At 35.5% G+C, this 18,500-nt stretch overlaps 1 protein-coding gene across 2 annotated transcripts; it reads left to right on the forward strand.

Annotated features, from left to right (window-relative positions):
• Nucleotides 1-1,025: 1,025 nt before the first annotated feature.
• On the forward strand, nt 1,026-18,366 carry UPL6 (ubiquitin protein ligase 6). Of its 2 annotated transcripts, none has more exons than XM_011102414.3 (26): nt 1,026-1,302; nt 3,216-3,313; nt 3,506-3,633; nt 3,768-3,879; nt 4,926-5,106; nt 5,836-6,012; nt 6,275-6,454; nt 6,953-7,031; nt 7,179-7,297; nt 7,394-7,698; nt 7,795-7,891; nt 8,502-8,645; nt 8,796-8,879; nt 8,961-9,047; nt 9,206-9,346; nt 9,502-9,627; nt 10,312-10,410; nt 12,343-12,410; nt 13,212-13,278; nt 14,111-14,281; nt 14,478-14,567; nt 15,293-15,373; nt 16,396-16,469; nt 17,256-17,327; nt 17,422-17,511; nt 17,748-18,366. In XM_011102414.3, exons 1-26 carry the CDS (start codon nt 1,144-1,146, stop codon nt 17,812-17,814), a joined length of 3,096 nt encoding a protein of 1,031 aa, XP_011100716.1. In that variant the 5' UTR covers nt 1,026-1,143; the 3' UTR covers nt 17,815-18,366. The 2 variants fall into 2 exon arrangements, with proteins under 2 accessions (XP_011100716.1, XP_011100717.1); XM_011102415.3 differs by having other exon boundaries at nt 6,953-7,025.
• Nucleotides 18,367-18,500: the final 134 nt, after the last annotated feature.

The raw sequence follows: 18,500 nt of genomic DNA on the forward strand, positions 1-18,500 counted from the left end.
ATTAACCTTTGTTGGAAGAGTAGGGCTGAGCTATGGGAAGCCTTGTATTAGGCTTCCTTCTTGAGTCGAGCTTGGTATATTGCGCTTCGTTGTTGGGCTGCCCTCGTCATGGGCATGTGGGCCTGAGTTGGGCTGTAAATCTCTCATTGGGCCAAGTGCTTTTGGGTATACATCAAATATATAACATTTGGAATAATTAATATTGTATAATTAAATTATTAATAATTTGCTCGTGTGTGTCATATATATATATATACAAGAATATTAATTATAGTGGTGATGAATACTATTTCGTTAATCTTCAAACTGAGACAATAACAACTCGGTATCGCAAGAGCAGAATATAAATTATATGGTCATATTTGTATTATAGTAACCTAATAGAATATTTATCACATATTCCAACATGTAGTCAAAGATAGATGAGGCAGGTGAAAGTTTTGGTTCAAATTCATGAGCCTCATAGATTAATCTGTTGGCAAAACCCCAAAAACATTCACTAATCACAATTAATATATATATATATATATGTTAAGGTGATTGATAATTGCATTTGAATTGTATAAACCATTAATCACGTTATTCATGATTCACCTAAAGAGACGAGAAGAAGAGATAAAAGAAAGGCAAGTGTTTAACAATTCATTTGGACTATGTATTGGGCTTTGGGTGACTGGTGACTGGTGACTGGACTCCACATTCTTCATCTCATCAAACCCATTGTTACTACTAACCCAAACTTCTTCAATAAACCAAACCAAATTATATTATATTTGATCATTTGAGTATTATAGTAGTGATGATGATGCCATTGCCATTCATTTTGATGACCAGAAACAAAACAACAACAACAACAAGTTTCAAGTTTTTTAATTAATATAAATCTTCTCTTTTTAAAAAGAAAAAAGAAAAAGACAAAACATCACTAGTTTTATTTATTATAATATGTATGTATGTATGCGAGTTTGTGTTTTCTTTTTCTTTTTCTTTTTTTTTGTGTATATATATATATATATATTTCCCACTGTTAAAACACTTTTTCCCCTCATTTCCTTTCTTTCTTCTCTTGTCCAAATTTCTTCACCAACTGTTTCTTCCTCCTCAATTTGGCTTCTCAATTCATTCCAATCCAATACAAACAACATGTTCTTCACCGGTGATCCATCCACCCGGAAACGGGTGGATTTAGGTGGTCGGAGCTCCAAAGAGCGAGACCGCCAGAAGCTTCTTGAGCAGACCCGATTGGAAAGGAACCGACGCCTCTGGTTGCGCCAGCAGAACGCCGCTGCTCTCAAGATTCAGGTTTCTTCTTCTTCTTGCCCCCGCCCCCTTGTTTTTGGAATTCCTGAATTTTCTGTTTATGAATTTGATTCATCGTTTTTTTATGGATGGTTAAGTTGAATATCAGCACGACTTGTGAATGTGTTTTCTTTGGTGAATTTTGTGCGAGAATGTGGTATTTTGATCCTTTTCATTAATGAACTGGTAGAATATTAGAAGCCAGTCTTGACTACACCGGGTTGAAGGAAAAAACAAAAAAGAATAAATGAGTGGAGGAAGATGTTAATTTCATGAAATGTCCTCTTCATATTACTGTTATAGCTTTGAACTGGGGTTTGGATTTAAGCAACTTCGACTTCTTTTATTTTTCTCAAGTAATCTGGAGCTGCTTCGTCAATTATCAAGTTCAATGCAGTATGCCAGAGGAAAAATTAATGAGCAAAATGACAATTAATTGCCGAGAAATATTAATCTTTATACTCAAAGCAACTGTTTAGCTGTTTGCTCCAAAGAAAAGAGTGGAACAAGGAGTTGTTAGGTTAAAGATAGTTTTCCCATTGTTTTCAAGTACTTTAATTTCAAGCAGACTTTAAGCAACTATTACATAGTTTTGTTCTCAAGAAATTTGGGATTCACATGTGAACTGAAAACAATATCATTCAAATTTAAATGAAGTTTCACTAAGCTGCATTTCCATAACCTCAATCTCTTGAAGCCAGACACAATATATAAAAGAAAATTGTTCATCGCCTGTGGATGCCGGGTCTGTAAGTCATTTTGATATCTTACAGGAAATTCTTTTAAAAGTATCGGCAGGCATGTGCATTTGGCTCTTTCATTTAGCATTAAAAGTTGTTCTGGTACTGGCTAATATGACATATGTGAACTACTAACCAGCTGTGTCCCAAAAGGTTTTAGTTTTTTGTTGCTCAGTGTGTTTGATAAAATATGCTGTCTACAAGCAACCATTTGCTACCATCATGGAGGTTCTATTATTGCAGTACCAAGTGATGTAATTTTTTGGGAAAGAATATATTTGTGTGCTTGGGCAACGATGCAATTAGCGGGTTCTAGTGAGGTGCGCTGGTCGTTGGGAATTTCTGGAGGCCTCCCTCTAACTTTAGTAAAGCCCTACCAGAATTTTATTTCTAAAAAAAAAAGTGTTAGTGAGAAACAGGACTTATAATTATGTAATATAACACAAATTAGACCTAACTTTGCTTTTCCTTTTTTTTTTCTTTTTTGTTTTTAAGTAAATCTCTATAGGAATTTACACCAACTGACATAAAAATTGCTACAAGGTTAATGTTCTTGTCTGAGCACTCATTTTTAACCATGTCACCTGCAGTAAAATTGAGCTATTGCTTTCTAATGTATGCTACCACCTGCTTGTGTTCAATTATAAGTTTATATAGATATCAGTTGTTATCTTTGTCAAAATACTAGATACTTTGTAACATGCATAGTACAAAGGAAGGTGGATAAGGAAAATATATTGTAGCTACTCAATGTTGTTCTGTCATGTTCTTTAATTTTAGTTTTGTGACATTAAACTATGAATGCGAAGAGCAGACATGAGAAAATAACCAATAAAGTGTGCATGTCTCTCTATTGAGGATTCTATAGGTTGTTCCGTCCTCTTTTTACGCTTTGGTGAACATTGTGGTTTCATAGTCTGACTTCTATTGGTGGAGTCCTCATCCATGAAACAGATCCTGTTCAAGATTTTTGAAGTTCTTTTCTGCGACTATATTGAGGATATTGTTCGTTTAATGGTTGAGTTTATCTTATTATATCTTATTCTTCTGTCTTGGGTTTTAATCTGAGTATATGTTTGGTAGAAGGTCATTATTCTTTGAAATGTGTTTGTGAGATGCTGAAACATCAAATTTTCTTCTAGACTATACATCTTGACTAATTACTAATCATTGCAGAAATGCTTCAGAGGAAGAAGGGTTGTGGAGGCTGAACGCGGCAAAATTCGTGAAAAATTTTTCTTGACCTATGGGCAGTATTGTCAAGATGTCAATAGGTGCAGAATTTATTATGAGTTAGCTGAAGTTTTCCTATATTTTAGGTTCTGCATATGGTTTTACCTATCACTGTATCACCTGCTATTCTATTTTCAGTTGTATCATCACCTGATCATTTACTATCTCTTGCTCCGCTGATGGATGCATCCCATATTGATCTCATAATTTCACCTTATGATGCTCCTATTCAGGCAGTGCTTTGGCCCAGATTCTGATTTTCTGTACCAGCTGCTTTTCTTCTTTAACCCTAGATATGTGTCTGATTTTTCTGCACTTGTTGAGACCTGCCGATTGCTTCTTGAATTTGTTCATGATAATGGTGAGTTTCCTTGGTCACCGCCACATGTACTTGTAATGTTTTCATTGCAGATATTGGATACGCGATTTTTGTTATGAACAACATGGACTTTGATTTGTTATGGCTTTTCATGGTTGCTCTACCTTTTGCAACAGGTGATGTGGTGAGCCTCTTTGCAGGCATGGATTACTCATCCAAGCGTGGTCTGGTGGAATACAGGATTAAGAATCTTGCCTATGCTTGCGTTCGTGCGATCTATGAGAATAGGTCCTTTTTTAAGGGGCCTTTTAATTCTTTTGTATCGTACTTCACATCAACTCTTTCTATTTTGCATGATCTAAAAGCCTCCCAAATTCTCATCCTTTTATATGAAGTATTATTTAAGTCAGACTCATACATGAAGTTGTCCATACTTTTATATGATTTATTACTGAAATCAATTGAAAGTTAATATCTTTCAGCCATGTGATTTTAAAATCACATTTTCATTTCTTGTGTGACCATCCTAAGAATTCCCATGGACAGCTCTTAAAGGTTTTCATGAATAAATGTTCTTTTTTATTTTCCCATGGGCATCTAGTTGCCTCAGAAATGGAAACTGAGTCCATGCCTTAGCTGAGAAAATTAGCGGTTAACCATTGTTACTTAAATGTTTGTTTCCCTTTCTTGTTTATATTATTAAATTTTGTGGGGTATATCTATTTTTATAGTTCATTCCTGGTTAGAGTGCCATGAATTCGTTATTCTGTTGGTCAAAGTTTTCATGTGGAATTTAGATATATGCATGTCTTTCTAGAGAGATTTATTGTTCAATTTGGAGTAACTTCAATTTTTTGTTCCATGTTTGTAGTAACTAAACTGTGGTAATGGTTTCTGCTCTCTGTTTGCCTTGACTTTTTATTACTGTCTTCCTACAATTTAGCTGGATACAGTTTAATTCTTTCATTGAGTCTTTGACCGTTTGACAGGCCTGTTGAGCATAGCATTATACTGGGCTTACCATCTCCCTAAGGAGTCATGAATTTGCCTAATGTAAACAATAGAAGGACTGCTTTCAGGCCATAAATCTGAAAATGCTTGGTTTCCCTCACTTGTTTCAATAACAGTATAAATATCAAACACATTTTGTGAGAACCAGTAGCAATTTGCATCTGCTGATCATCTCACTTAACTCATGATAATGTACTGCTTTCTGCCCAGATATATTTGATATTCATCCATGGGGATGAATAAGCAAGAATAGGATAAGCCACTCTTCTATTCAACTGTAAGCTTATCATTTTTAAGTAATCAGTGTAGCTTTTGCTTTGCAGGAACCAATTGAAAGATCAGTTATTTTTGGCGCCTGAGAAGTCCAATCGATCAGCAGATGTCTTGCTAGAGGCAATAATTTTGTTGATTGATCTAAAGCTTCCTTGGGCTTGTAATACAGTCTGCTATTTGTCACAAAGGAATATGTACTCCATGTTCAGAGAAATAATCTTGATGGGGAAGGTACTCTTCCACTCAGATAGATGATTCTCTTCTATATATGATTACATGTAATGCAGAAACTTTTGGCATATCCTTTTTGGCCATTACTGCTTCCCTATTATACAACTCTAGTTGCTTGATGGTTTTGCTTCTTATAATCTATTTTGTCCTAGTTTCTTGTATAGCATATGTATAGTACACAAGTTTGTGAGTCAATTTTGGCAATTCCTTCCATACTGTGGTGTTCTCATTTTCATGTATTTTATGTTCGGGGACTGAAAATAGTGGTTGCCTTCTAAATATTCTATTAGCTCCTTTTATTGTAATATGAAATTTGAGGGGCTTGTATGGAGGAAAATAGTTGTTAAAGCTGCTGTTGCAGTTACTTCAATTTTAATGAGAGTGAAGTTGCACTAGAGAAAATTGTCTTGTTGACGTTCTCGAAGTAAAAGGATCTCCTCTATATCTAAGACAAAGAGTAGTCAGATTGAATTTGTAGAGTCTTACTTTCCATGAAATTGTGCACGTTTCAGTAGGCACAGAATGCTATGTTGTCATCTCATCGACTGTTTCGCTGAGGAATTGGAACTCAATTTTACTTCGTTGTACAAAGTCCATCCAAGCGTAACATGAATAGGTTTAAGTTTCTTCAGTGGGTCTCAAAAGAGACACAATAGTTATTTTTCATACAGTTGCCTTGTTTTCTTTCATCGCATTAAGAACAGAAATAACACGTTTTAATTTGTCTAGAAACATCTCCAAGGTTCTACTGGGACTACCTCTTCATTGGAGCGCGTTCTTGCTGTTATTATTTCTCATGTGGATCAAACATCTTGCACTTGTTCAAATAGTGATCCGCGATCGGGCTTTTCATCCCAGATCCTTATAATCCCTTTCTTGTGGAGGCTGTTTCCACACCTGAAAGAGGTAGTTTGCCCTTTCATTCCTGTTATAAGTCATCATTATTATCCTTGTTCATGTCTATATGTTCTAGTGTTAATCTCTAGAACATATTTTTTCTGAACCTAACCCCGTCCAATCTATGCTATATAGTCGGTCTCTGCCGACTGTATATGATTGTGAACCCAACATTGTATAGCGTTGTCTATAGCTGCAGCAGAATTTTTATCACATTCATTATGCTAGTATTTTATGATGACTGTTTCACTAAATTTAATTTCACATCCAGATATTTGCTGCACCACGGTTGAGTCAACATTATGTTCATCAGATGGCATTATGTGTGAAAGATCATACCAATGTTCTGCCTGCTGATATATCTATTGATTTTCCGAGTTACGCCTGCCTTCTAGGAAACCTATTGGAAGCGGCTGGGGTTGCTATCACTCAGCCTGGTTCATTTGCATGGGTAAAGGAACTTTCTTTCTACTTTGTGGGCAATCCTACCTTTCCACCTCAATACTCACAGTCTATAGATATTTCACAGTTCATAAATGCTGTTGCCTACTATCTAACTGTAGCATTTGATTCTCGCTAATTATTGCAATAATTTATTTGGTTAGATGGATTCTAAATATTCTTTCCGATGCACATGGAACTGACTTATGAATTTCCTTTTATGCTTTGACTTTGTAATCATTTCCCTTGATTGCGACAAATTCTGAGTTGTTGGCCGCAACCTGAAAGCGGTTATGTCTCGGATGGCAATCCTAATGAATTTGTATTCTCTTCTTAACTAACCATAGTACTGGTCAAACTGCTATGAATTCTGTTCCCCTGATTTGCATTTTTTTTATGATTGCTATCATATCCTTTCATTGTTTTACCATATTTTGTTTTCTAAAATTACGATTAACTTATTCATTTGGTTCTGAAAATAGTCACTTTGTGATTTCTGTTTCATCAGGCTATGGACTTTGCTACTGTTGCAACATTTTTGTTGCAAGCACTTCCTCCTCTCCAAACATCAAATCAAGGAGGTAAAGGTGTGTCCTATTTATATATTACAATTTCACTTGTACTTTTTAATAATTTAGCCATCTTCTGCTTTGTTGGGCTGTTCAGTTAGTTTAGATATTTTTTATAAGTCAGCTGTCTCTTTCAACCTGTTTGCTCTATACAACCTACATCAGATTCTACAATGGGTGAAGATGAAATGCTCGTTGGTGATGAGCTAACAGAAATAGTTTTAAATAGGGATTTGGAACAACAGATTTTCAGTGCTCTAGATCCACGCTTTCTTCTCCAATTGGTATGCACCCTTCTGTTGTCATTGCTCCATCTTATGCATTGTCAAATGCAACAATTTTTCCCTTGACTAAACAATCTTTTTATTTTTCTTGAGCAGACAAATGTGCTACTCGGGGGCATTTCGCCGATGGTTGGTTCACATAAAGGCAGGGCTAATGACGACGAAGTGGCTGCTGTTGGTGCAGTGTGTTCTTTTCTGCACGTGACTTTCAACATTTTGCCTCTTGAGCGAATTATGACCGTACTAGCCTATAGGACAGAACTAGTTCCCATTCTATGGAACTTTATGAAGAGATGCCATGAAAATGATATGTGGTCTTCCTTGTCTGAGCAATCAGCTTATCTGCCTGTGGATACTCCTGGTTGGCTATTACCATTATCAGTTTTTTGCCCTGTTTATAAGTAAGTAATTTGTACCTTCTGAGTCTCGTACTTTTCATGCCTTGTGGTAGCTGACTCATAATTCAAGCTGAGTGTGTCTTGCTCTTCCTGGATCAGGCACATGCTAATGATTGTTGATAATGAGGAGTTTTATGAACAGGAGAAGCCACTGTCACTGGTGGACATCAGATTGTTGATTGTCATCTTAAGACAGGTAGTCATACTATGTGATTCCTTTGATTAATTGAAGCTTTAAAGAAGGTTTAGCATGGAAGCTTAAAGTATTACCGATAACGTGGTCATTTTCTGACCAAAGACAGCGACATATAGCAACAATCTAGGACATAACTTTATGTACTGCGTCACTTTGACACAATGTAGAGTTGCAAATGCATATTAACTTGTGAAGATAAGAAAGGAGGTAAACACCTCCATGAGTGCAGTATCTTCCATATTCTAGATGCTGTGAGACTTGCAAGAGGGACTAACAGCAACTAAGCTGTTCTTCTAATTCGGTGAAGGCTTTGGGAAAAATGACTATGAAAGACCTAATATATGGCATTGAATTTAGGTTTTGATCTATGCAAGTGGAAGCTGTAATGTTCATTTAGTCAGTCTGAATGGTATACCTCTATTCTATGCCAAGCCCTCAAAATCTCTCTCATACATCTAACAAATGTAAAGTAGGTCAATGCAATAATAACAGCCCACAGTAGCTTAGGAAAACGAATCATGTAGAGTCCAGGTGGTTGTGTCATTTCTGGTGCTTTAATATTCTTATTTTATGAACGTTGTGCAACTCATGGATTTGCATCTTTGTGTAGGCCTTGTGGCAGATTCTTTGGCTCAATCCTGTGGCAACACCTAATTTCTCAAAGTCTGCAGATGGTCCTTCTGCTATGAAGAGGCACCCAATAGAATTTCTTCAACACAGGGTTTGCGTGGTTGCATCTGAGCTCATGTCGCAGGTACATGAGGTCATGTTCTAGAAGGTTTATGCATCTGAAAGTTCTCTAGATGTGCTATTTGAGTATTTTCATTTGTTTCCTCTCATCCTTAATAATGTCAAGGTGGGATATGATGCTCCATTCTTGGTCTAACATAGAAACTGTTTATAGTTGCAAGATTGGAACAACAGACGAGAGTTTACCTCCCCTAATGACTTCAATGCTGATGGTGCCAGTGATTTATTTATGTCACAGGTAATAGTTCTGTTTGCACTGTTGGCATCCAAAAAAACCAGTATTTAGTGATTGACCATTACTATATTTTACCTTTCCCAGGCAATGACAGAGAATACAAGAGCAAATGACATTCTAAAACAAGCTCCTTTCTTGGTTCCATTTACAAGCAGAGCTAAAATATTTAACGTGAGTGCTTAACTTGGTGACACTGAAATGTTCTTGGTAGCTTCCAAGTACCTTAATTCTGAGATGTAGTAAAATCGTATGTGAACCATTTGAATATGGATGTTAGCCACTTACAATTTTCTTAACGCATTAGTGAATAGTAAAATTGAACTTTGCAGTCACAGCTAGCAACTATGAAAGAAAGAAATAGTGCTCATGCTATTTTTACGAGAAACAGATTCAAAATAAGACGGGATCACATTTTGGAGGATGCTTTCAGTCAACTGAATGCATTAGCTGAAGAAGATCTCCGGGGAGTGGTGAATCTCTCGCTCTGATCTTTTACTGTTTCTTTTCTTCACATATATGCTTGCTCGAACTTTTAATGTCTTTGCTTCATATGTATAACAATGTTAGTTTGAAGAAGTTTCTATCCTTCTAGCTAATTTTGCTGTGTCTGCTTAAATGCATCCAGATTCGCATAACATTTGTTAATGAATTTGGAGTCGAGGAGGCTGGTATTGATGGTGGAGGAATTTTCAAAGATTTCATGGAAAACATTACTCGAGCCGCATTTGATGTTCAGTATGGACTATTTAAGGTTGTGATGATGTACGATGGTTAATACATGCACTTTCACATATTGCATCTTCTTTCATATGCTCTGTGTGCTATTAATTTGTCAATTGCTTGAACACATTCATTTTACTTAAATAATATAACCTAATAACAAAACGCAGCCTAAGAATATGTATTTCTTTGAACTAAGAGTTTGAGAACCTCTTCTCTATCTTAAGTTGAATCCTGTATCTTTCTATTTCAATATTTTAGATCTATGCTTCTCCTGGCTTTACAAAGACTTATCGCATGAGAAAGCGGCTATAGGTCTGCAACCTTAACAAGATAAACAGTCTAAGAAATGTTATGTCAATTTGAATCATCAAAGCCTAGAATTGTTGGATCTACTACCACTGGCTAGCACCAAAATCCAGTTCACTAGTATATGAAATTGTTACGTGGTTGTGTTCTATCTCTCTGCTCTACCAAAGATTATTAACTAAATGGTAAATAAGATTACTGATTTTGTACTTGTATTCATTAAAACTATAGACTGCACAGAAGCTTCAACCAGTAGGTTTCACTTACCAATTTTAGTTGCAGCATACTTGTTTTGTTACTTTGATTGCTCAAGTTTTCATCATGTTGATTGTATAACATTATAGTTTCCTGTTTTTTGGTGGTATCTTCTAATTATTATCATAATTGGCTGGTTTAACATGTCTAGGAAACTGCGGATCACCTCCTCTATCCAAACCCTGGATCTGGATTGATACATGAACAGCATCTTCAGTTTTTTCACTTTCTTGGGACTATTCTTGCAAAGGTATTGATCCTTGATTTATTCACAAAAATGTCTGATATTTTCTGAATATTGCCTGTTACTGCGTTCTTAGCCTTCATTTAGTTTGTTAAGAAGTGGGCTCGAAAGTGGGTTTTCCTGATCATGAAGGTTGTGAATTTGCATTTTCCGGATTGGGTATTTACCTCTTTTATAAATATGCTCAATCCCTTTAAGCAGTTTTTGATAGTTCATTTAACATGCAATTTATGAAACTGCTTTCTCGATTAGAAGAGTAGAACTGATGCCCATTTAATGAGATGAGTTTTTTTTTTCTTGGGGCCCATTTGACGAGGTTGTTTGTGTGGAGATTGGATTTGCACTTAGCTGTTTATGTGTAGCTCAGTTGAATCATATAACATAACTAGTTGCTATAGTCTTTTTTTGGTCATAAGAAAAAGGTTCTTTGTAGTTGCATACACCACAGTTAAGTTATGATGTCTCTGACAGTTGAAGAACATCCTAATGATTGCAATTGATCTTTTTGTGCTGTCAAATTACATTGCTATGTTTCCCTGGCAACACAATGGAGATGCATTTTTCTTCTTCCTTTTCTTTTCTTCTTTTTTTTTTTTTTTTAATCTTGATGGGTGTCGATTCTACCAAAAATAATTCCTACGAACACTTTTGTAGATGTGTGAGTAGGGTTGAATCCACAGAGATTGGTTTTAAATTAATTCCTTCAAAAATGAAAATAATTAGGGGGAGTTTTGATTGTGAAGAAGAACAAAACTAAAAAGCTAATAAAATTAGAAGAGATAAATATAAGAGAAGAGTATTCCAGTTAAAAACAGGATCACGCTTAATTTCACGGTTGATCATAGATGCAAAGATAACAATTATTCTTGATAGATAAATTGGTTATGGTCATTGGTACGACTTAACGACCTCACCTTTCCTTACCTTGTGGATAGTCAAGGAACGTCCATTGACTAAATCCCTAATCAATAAACAACCTTGCGAACGTTCTCAAGATTTAATTTACCGACAGTATTAAGAACTAGAAAGGCCCAATTCTAACCAATAAATTCCTACGAGGATTTATCTAAGTTAGATTGTGCATTCCCCACAACATAATCGAAAACTTCTACATAATCAATTGTGTTGTGTTACCACTAGTTATCGAACTAAACAAACAATTACGGGTTTGGAAGTTCAATTGGCTAGGCAAATATTCTTGACAATAAATCAGATTATTTGTAATAAAAACACAGAGAACAACACAAATACCAATATGAATAAAAGTAGAAAGCATAAATTAGATCTCACAACTCGTTGGATTTAAGCGATCACCAAGTCTTCAACTAGAATGAGAGAACTAGCTAGACATGCTAATGGAAGAATGCATAAAAAGCAAAATAAGAAAATATTATAAAAACGTAGAGAAATAGAAGAGTTCAAAAGTTGTCTCTTAAAGTGAATTACATCACCTATTTATAATAGCTAGATACCTAGTTCTACTAGGATTAGAAGTAGATTCCTAGTTGAACTAAAAGACTTATAGAGATAAAATTATAATCCTAGTTAAACTCTTCCTTCATCAGAGGTAGTCCAAGCAGCTCCAAACTCTTGCCAAAAATTGAGTTTGAGTCTTGTTTGAATTTTCATTTTGGTGTTTTTCTTCATTTTCCATTTCTTTTGTCCTAATGCTGCAAAATAATATTTAATTAGGAGCATTTGATCACAAAATAGGCCAAAATATTACATGAAATAAGCACAAAATGCGATCCTATCAAATCTGCAAAGGCCGTTGTTTCTGCATTTTTATGTACGGGAGAATCATTTTCTGAATGACAAGCTGCTCGTCGATTCTCATAAGGATGCAAGTTTCTTTACAGTTTATGGCTCTATGTGCTTTAAACTTTGGAACCCTCACTGTGTTTTAGTGTTTTAGTAATCTGGGATTTGTTTATGTAGGCAATGTTTGAAGGGATTTTGGTTGATATTCCTTTTGCAACATTTTTCTTGAGCAAATTGAAGCAAAAGTAAGTGCTGCTTCTTATTGTTTTCCTATAATTTTGGTGCTTCCTTGTGTTTTAAATTTTAATAGCTAGATTTGAGTTCTAAAATTGTGACAATATGTATTGCATGAGTAGACACTTTTTCCAGACAAAGTTCAAGAAAAGTGAAAACTGAAGTAAAATAGAACATTTGTAATTGACATTTGGGTCTATTAACCAAGCAGCTTGGTGTCTCACTCAATATCATGTACTATGCACTATAATTTTTGAAAAATCTCTGCATGTCTTATGCTGTTATGTTTCTGTCAGAAAGCTGTACAGTTTCTTTGCTCTCAATCTCAGCCCAATGGTAGTCCATTCCTTTTGGGTTGTATGTATGTTGTGTATATGGACGGTGTAAATCTCTTGTTGCCTGTTTTTTAGCACTCAAGATTGTAGCCCTCCATTTATACGAGGATGAGACTTTTCTGAGCACAAGATGAAAATTGTAAGTGGCATATTTGGAGGAAGGAAATGCACGTTTCGAACGTATGGACGCCTAAATTTAGCCTAATAGGATTTTTGTTAATGAAAAAAGGAATATGTTCGTTAGTGAGTCCAACTCTGTAAATCTGGGCCTCTGCTGAATTGTGCTTGAAAAACTATAAATGTAGATCTTAGCCTTTAGAAATTGTGCTTAAATTGGTGATTCCTGCTGAATTGTGTTGTATTCATTTCTTTAGATTTGGATTCTTTATGTTGCTGTCTTTTTATATCACATTACTTTTTACTTTGATTGGCTGCCCACCTGACTGAACTGTGGCAATTTGCATATATACTGCTCAGGTATAACTACTTGAATGATTTGCCCTCCTTGGACCCAGAATTGTATCGCCATCTGATTTTCCTAAAGGTAAATTTTCTTGATTCCTTCATGTTTACCTTAATGTTTTAGCACCCTGGTTAAAACTTGTGTTTCCTTTGCTCTTCTAGACACGAAATAAAGATATTCTATTTCTGTTTTACCTGCGCCAGTTACTGATCTTTTCAGCTTATCTTTCTACCTTCTATTCATTACTTTCTGATAATATTAAGGTCATCTGTGGACTATTTGTCTCTCTCTCTCCATCACATGGAAAAACTCGTCATATATTTTTCTGGCACTAAGTATTTCAAGACAATGCTGCAAATGTGAAATTATGAAGCCATACTGGCTTCCTTAAGTATAAGATTATGGTAACAAAGATACAGGTGGTAAGATCCTTGTGGTCTTTCACTAGTGGACAGGTTTGCTAATTGAAGTGGAACTTCTGTTTAAAACGATGTGGGGTAGTTACATGTACTTGTATGTAGAACTAAAAAAGGATGGAAGTATCATAAATATATTGACTAAACGGAGAGTAAAATAGAGGTTTACTTAAGATTCTCTTGGAAAGTTAAGTATGAATTTTCATGTTGCTCAATTTCAGTTTTATTGGAATGCAAAATGTGAAATGGGAGTCAGCTCCCTTGGTTTTTTGAAGTTGCCAACAACCCAATTGAGGATGACTTAAAATGCTATTTTGGTTAACAATTAATGAAACTGTGAACTCGGACTGTATGACCATCTGTCAGTTCTAAATTACATCGTTTGATGGGAAGTAGATTTCATTAAACTTGTGTATGCCTGTTTTGCTCACAAATTGAATGTTCATCCAATTGACATTTGCTTTTAATTTCATGAGTTTCTGCATGATAACTTGCAGCATTATGGGGGTGACATTTCTGAATTAGAGCTGTATTTCGTAATTGTTAACAATGAATATGGGGAGCAAACAGAAGAAGAGCTGCTTCCAGGAGGAAAAAACATTCGAGTCACAAATGAGAATGTCATTACATTCATTCATTTGGTTGCCAACCATCGATTGAACTTTCAGGTAGTAAAACCTTCTCATATTTGGTTATCGGCTAATTTTTCAAGTCCATCCTATCCCCTTGCATCAAGCAATCAAAGAGGGAACAAAGTTACCAAAATTCATAAACAAGTCATCCTTGCAAGAAAAATAAAGATCAATCTAATCGGTACGTGTTTCTAGCTCTTGTAAATCTTGATAGTTTATTGCTTAACTGCAGATACGTCAACAAAGTTCTCACTTTTTGAGAGGGTTTCAGCAGCTGATTCAGAAAGATTGGATTGACATGTTTAACGAGCATGAACTTCAGGTACTTGAGAATATATTATTTGGAAATCTGGGTTTATGATTGGCTTATATGCTTTGTTTTAATTTATCTTTCTGCTAGCAAAAATCTGGATAAACTTGTTCCTTGGACAACACTGCTGAACATAAAGCTTTTAGTGTTGATATCTCACATGTATATCCATTATTAAGAATCAAATGCTTCAATATCTTTCCCTTGTGCAACTGTGAACCTGAGTGGCTACACCTCTTTAGGGATCCCAGGAGTGTTGGTTTGGCCATACAAATAACATTCTTTTTCCAATTAGGAGCAACTTAAAAAGAACAAATATTAAGAACATATTTAGAACATTAATCATGGTATTGCTAGTGATTGTCTCAAACCGGATTTCTATGATGTATTTATGCTTATGTTTATATAAGTACCACATAAAATAACAAACTATTCACATTTATTTATCGTTTTACTCGGAAAAGTAATGAGCTTGGAGTTACGGTTGTAGAATGACTGACCAAGGTAAAAGATAAACCAAAAATGAGGTACTGATATGAACCAAGAAGTTTCAACTTTACCTGAATAGCACCAAAATGAAGATTGAACTGTATATCTGTCCCTGCAGTGACTTGGATATGCATCTTTACTGGTGTATTTAACCATAAAAAGTTCTCTTTATGCCATATTGATTCAAAGCTGTATCCTTGGTTGAAACGATATTTTGTTGCTAAATCTCTTGTTGTCTTCCGTCCTAGCTTCTAATATCTGGATCAGTGGATGGATTTGATGTCGATGATCTTCGTGCTCATACTAATTATACAGGTGGCTACCATGAGGTAAGCTCTTATGCTTTTGCCTCAAATAGTTTGTTTCTCACCTTATGTTTACGTTGAACATTTCCACTGGGAAAACAAATGATTACTTCTGTTTCTGGTGAAGATGAGATGGTGCATTCTTTTGTCTACTTTATTTGACAACAATCTCTTCCTTTTTTTCAGTTTCTTTTCTCCGTACTCTGCATATTCTTATTTGTGAAGATTTGGGTTGGTGCATTTATGACAACAATTTTGGATTAAATCAAACCTCAACATGGGTAACTGCAGGCATGGTGCTTTTATATAGTGCAGAATTGAGTTTTTGTGACAAAGGTTGTGGCCCTCTGAAGGAGGATTTCAAGAAAGAAACAACACATTATATCTCCATCTTAGAATTATTGATCCAGTGCCTCAAATTGGTTCTTTGAAAAATAATTGTCCCAGATGAAAAGAATAATTGAACAGAGCAATCATGATTATAGTCCTAGTAAAGCATCAGAATCAGTTTCATCTCCAATTCACGTAGCAGAGAAACTTATTCTCCTACCATTCACTACTCATAACTTGCTTGTTATTCTGGTTTCGGTCATTGGGCTTTTCCAGCATCTCAGTCATTGCTTAGTTGGATTAACTTGGTTCTTCTTTTACTTAACTTTGTAAATTGAATCAAATCCATTTTTTGAAGTATGTAGTGATCACAAACAAGTTACTCTTTTTCTCTCTATAGTTCTCCCCTTGCTTAAAATAGCCACAGCCACCACAACCTGAAATTTCAGACTGAATTGCAACTTGAGGAATATGGCTGGTTTGATTAATTCCCCGCAAGGTTCTGGTGGAACATCAAGTGTGATTTTATCTAACTTGTGATGTAAACTTGTATCAATTTTTTTTTTTAAGATGGGTGTCCTGCATCTGGATGTTTTCTGGTGCCTGTCATTTTTATCGAAGTCCCCGGTTTTATACTCCTCCCCCGATACTATGGACAGTGATAGCCATCTTTATTCTTTTCTATTCATATGACTCACTAGCAATTATTTTGGCAGGATCACTATGTCATTGAGATGTTCTGGGAAGTTATTCAGAACCTTAGCTTGGAAAACAAGAGGAAATTTTTGAAGTATGCCTTACAATCTCTTTTGCTTTTAAGTAATATTTAATTTTTGGGATTCTGCTATTTGGCCATATTCTGCAGAAGCAACCAAAGTTTGGACTCTTATTGCCTTGGACTCTTAGCTGCAGTATATCTTATCTATCCTAATTCTTGTTTTTTGATCCAACGTACAAGTGCACAATTTGTTATCATTTAAACTTTCTTTCTATGTTTGCCTGTCCTTATTGCTTTGTCTAAATAATCTGGAGTTGGTGATTCATTCTTTCTTCTTGTATGATGGCCTGAAATGTATTATGGCGCAGATGCTTCTGGTATATTTCTTCTTTTGTCCTATCATCTTCTTCTGTTTATATTTCCCTTCCATTTTTTGCCATAGTTTGTACAAAGTACGTGTTTGGATCCAGGATTTGGATATAAAGATTTAGGATTTAAAATCCAGTGATGAGTGATGTAATGTAAAGGAATATCAAGGATTATTAGTTCCTAGAACTTTTGACCAACAATGTCGGTTCAAATTCGAAATTTAAAGATTAATGCTTGGCTAGAGGTTGCTGGGAAGATTCTCTTGGATAACCAAATACTATAATTGTTCGACTAATTACAGTTCCTATTATTGGTTTCTGCTAGCCGAAAAGAAATATTGCCTCAGATTCTTATCACACCTCTAATCCTCAATTCAAACTCATTTGTCATGCTCTCAATCATGTGGAAGCACACTCAAGCCAATACTTTGACCTCCTCTATCCATATTTTGGTTTTGAAAAAATTGTTAATTCTTATTTCCGCTCTCAGATTTGCAACTGGATGTTCTCGTGGGCCTCTGCTAGGATTTAAGTATTTGGAGCCTACTTTCTGCATCCAGAGGTAAATCTGCAACTGGTGCTTCAAATAGTTGATGCTAATTAGTCTTATTCAAGCGGTATCCGGTATTGGTCAAATACTCCCCTTTGTCTAACAGGACTGCTGGTAATGCATCCGAAGAAGCTCTTGACCGGTTGCCAACATCTGCCACTTGCATGAATCTTCTTAAACTACCTCCTTACCGAAGGTTTGTACAAATTCAGCTACACATCTGCAAAGTAGGTGATTCTAATTTTAGGAAATTGTTCCTGGTGAAAACATCCAAAATGAGTAGTATTTCTAGATTGTTGTCTTCAGCTCCTCCAGATTATTTATCATTACAAATAATATTCTGATGCTCTCATACTACTATTACGTGAATATTATGTGAGCTATTTCAGCAATGCTAATTTAACTACTGAGATTGGTATCATTTTCACACAGCAAACAGCAAATGGAGCAGAAATTACTGTACGCCATAAATTCTGATGCTGGTTTCGACTTAAGTTGATTAAGGCGAATTATTGTCCAGCAAAGATTGCTTTTCAAGTGCTGCCCGGAGCAAAACCCTCGACTGCCAGGCTCTGGTTCCAGTTGGAAGGCCAATTCCTATCCTTCAAGTTTTTCTGGAGCGACTCAACCTTACTCCCTTGCTTTCAATGTGATGAATTTTTAAGAACAGGTGTGTTAAGGGTCCGATCAAGCACTCTTGTGTTCAATAGAAACATTTGAAGGAGTCAAAAATTAGCAGGTGGAGTGCACCATAAAGAAAGACCATGTAGATATTATCACACAAGTACTTTCTAGACTGGCTGTATATATGCTGCGGCATCTCTGTATATTATCCCTGTAGTCAAGAACAAGCAGGGCACGCAAGTGGTCTTGTTTGTCAACTATTTTGGTTGTAGTTAACTTCATATTGTATAATTCAGAGTTAGTAACACATCCAGCCATAGCATAAATTGATTTTGGTTAGTGATTGGGGATTTATTGATTCTTGCTTTACATAAAGACAATTTATGTTACAGTCAGCACGTTATATAATCATTCCACGTTTGCTTGATTTTGTTCATTTATTAGTTAAATCTTTTGAATTTGATGATCGAGTATGTACATCACTGTCTTGCAGTTATATTTTTCGATGTGCAAGCCAAATTGACTTATATCTATGCAAACCCTTAAATTAAATAATGATGC

This window comes from Sesamum indicum, linkage group LG10, assembly GCF_026168435.1.
Source record: "Sesamum indicum cultivar Baizhima isolate 11 linkage group LG10, ASM2616843v1, whole genome shotgun sequence".
NCBI lineage: Eukaryota > Viridiplantae > Streptophyta > Magnoliopsida > Lamiales > Pedaliaceae > Sesamum > Sesamum indicum.

What these genes read in the sequence shown, in the direction of transcription:
- UPL6 (XM_011102414.3), top strand. Translation starts at nt 1,144, where the DNA reads ATGTTCTTCACCGGTGATCCATCCACCCGGAAACGGGTGGATTTAGGT. An exon ending in CCGCTGCTCTCAAGATTCAG is followed by an intron (nt 1,303 to 3,215) that starts GTTTCTTCTTCT and finishes TAATCATTGCAG; the next exon opens with AAATGCTTCAGAGGAAGAAG. An exon ending in ACCATCGATTGAACTTTCAG is followed by an intron (nt 14,282 to 14,477) that starts GTAGTAAAACCT and finishes GCTTAACTGCAG; the next exon opens with ATACGTCAACAAAGTTCTCA.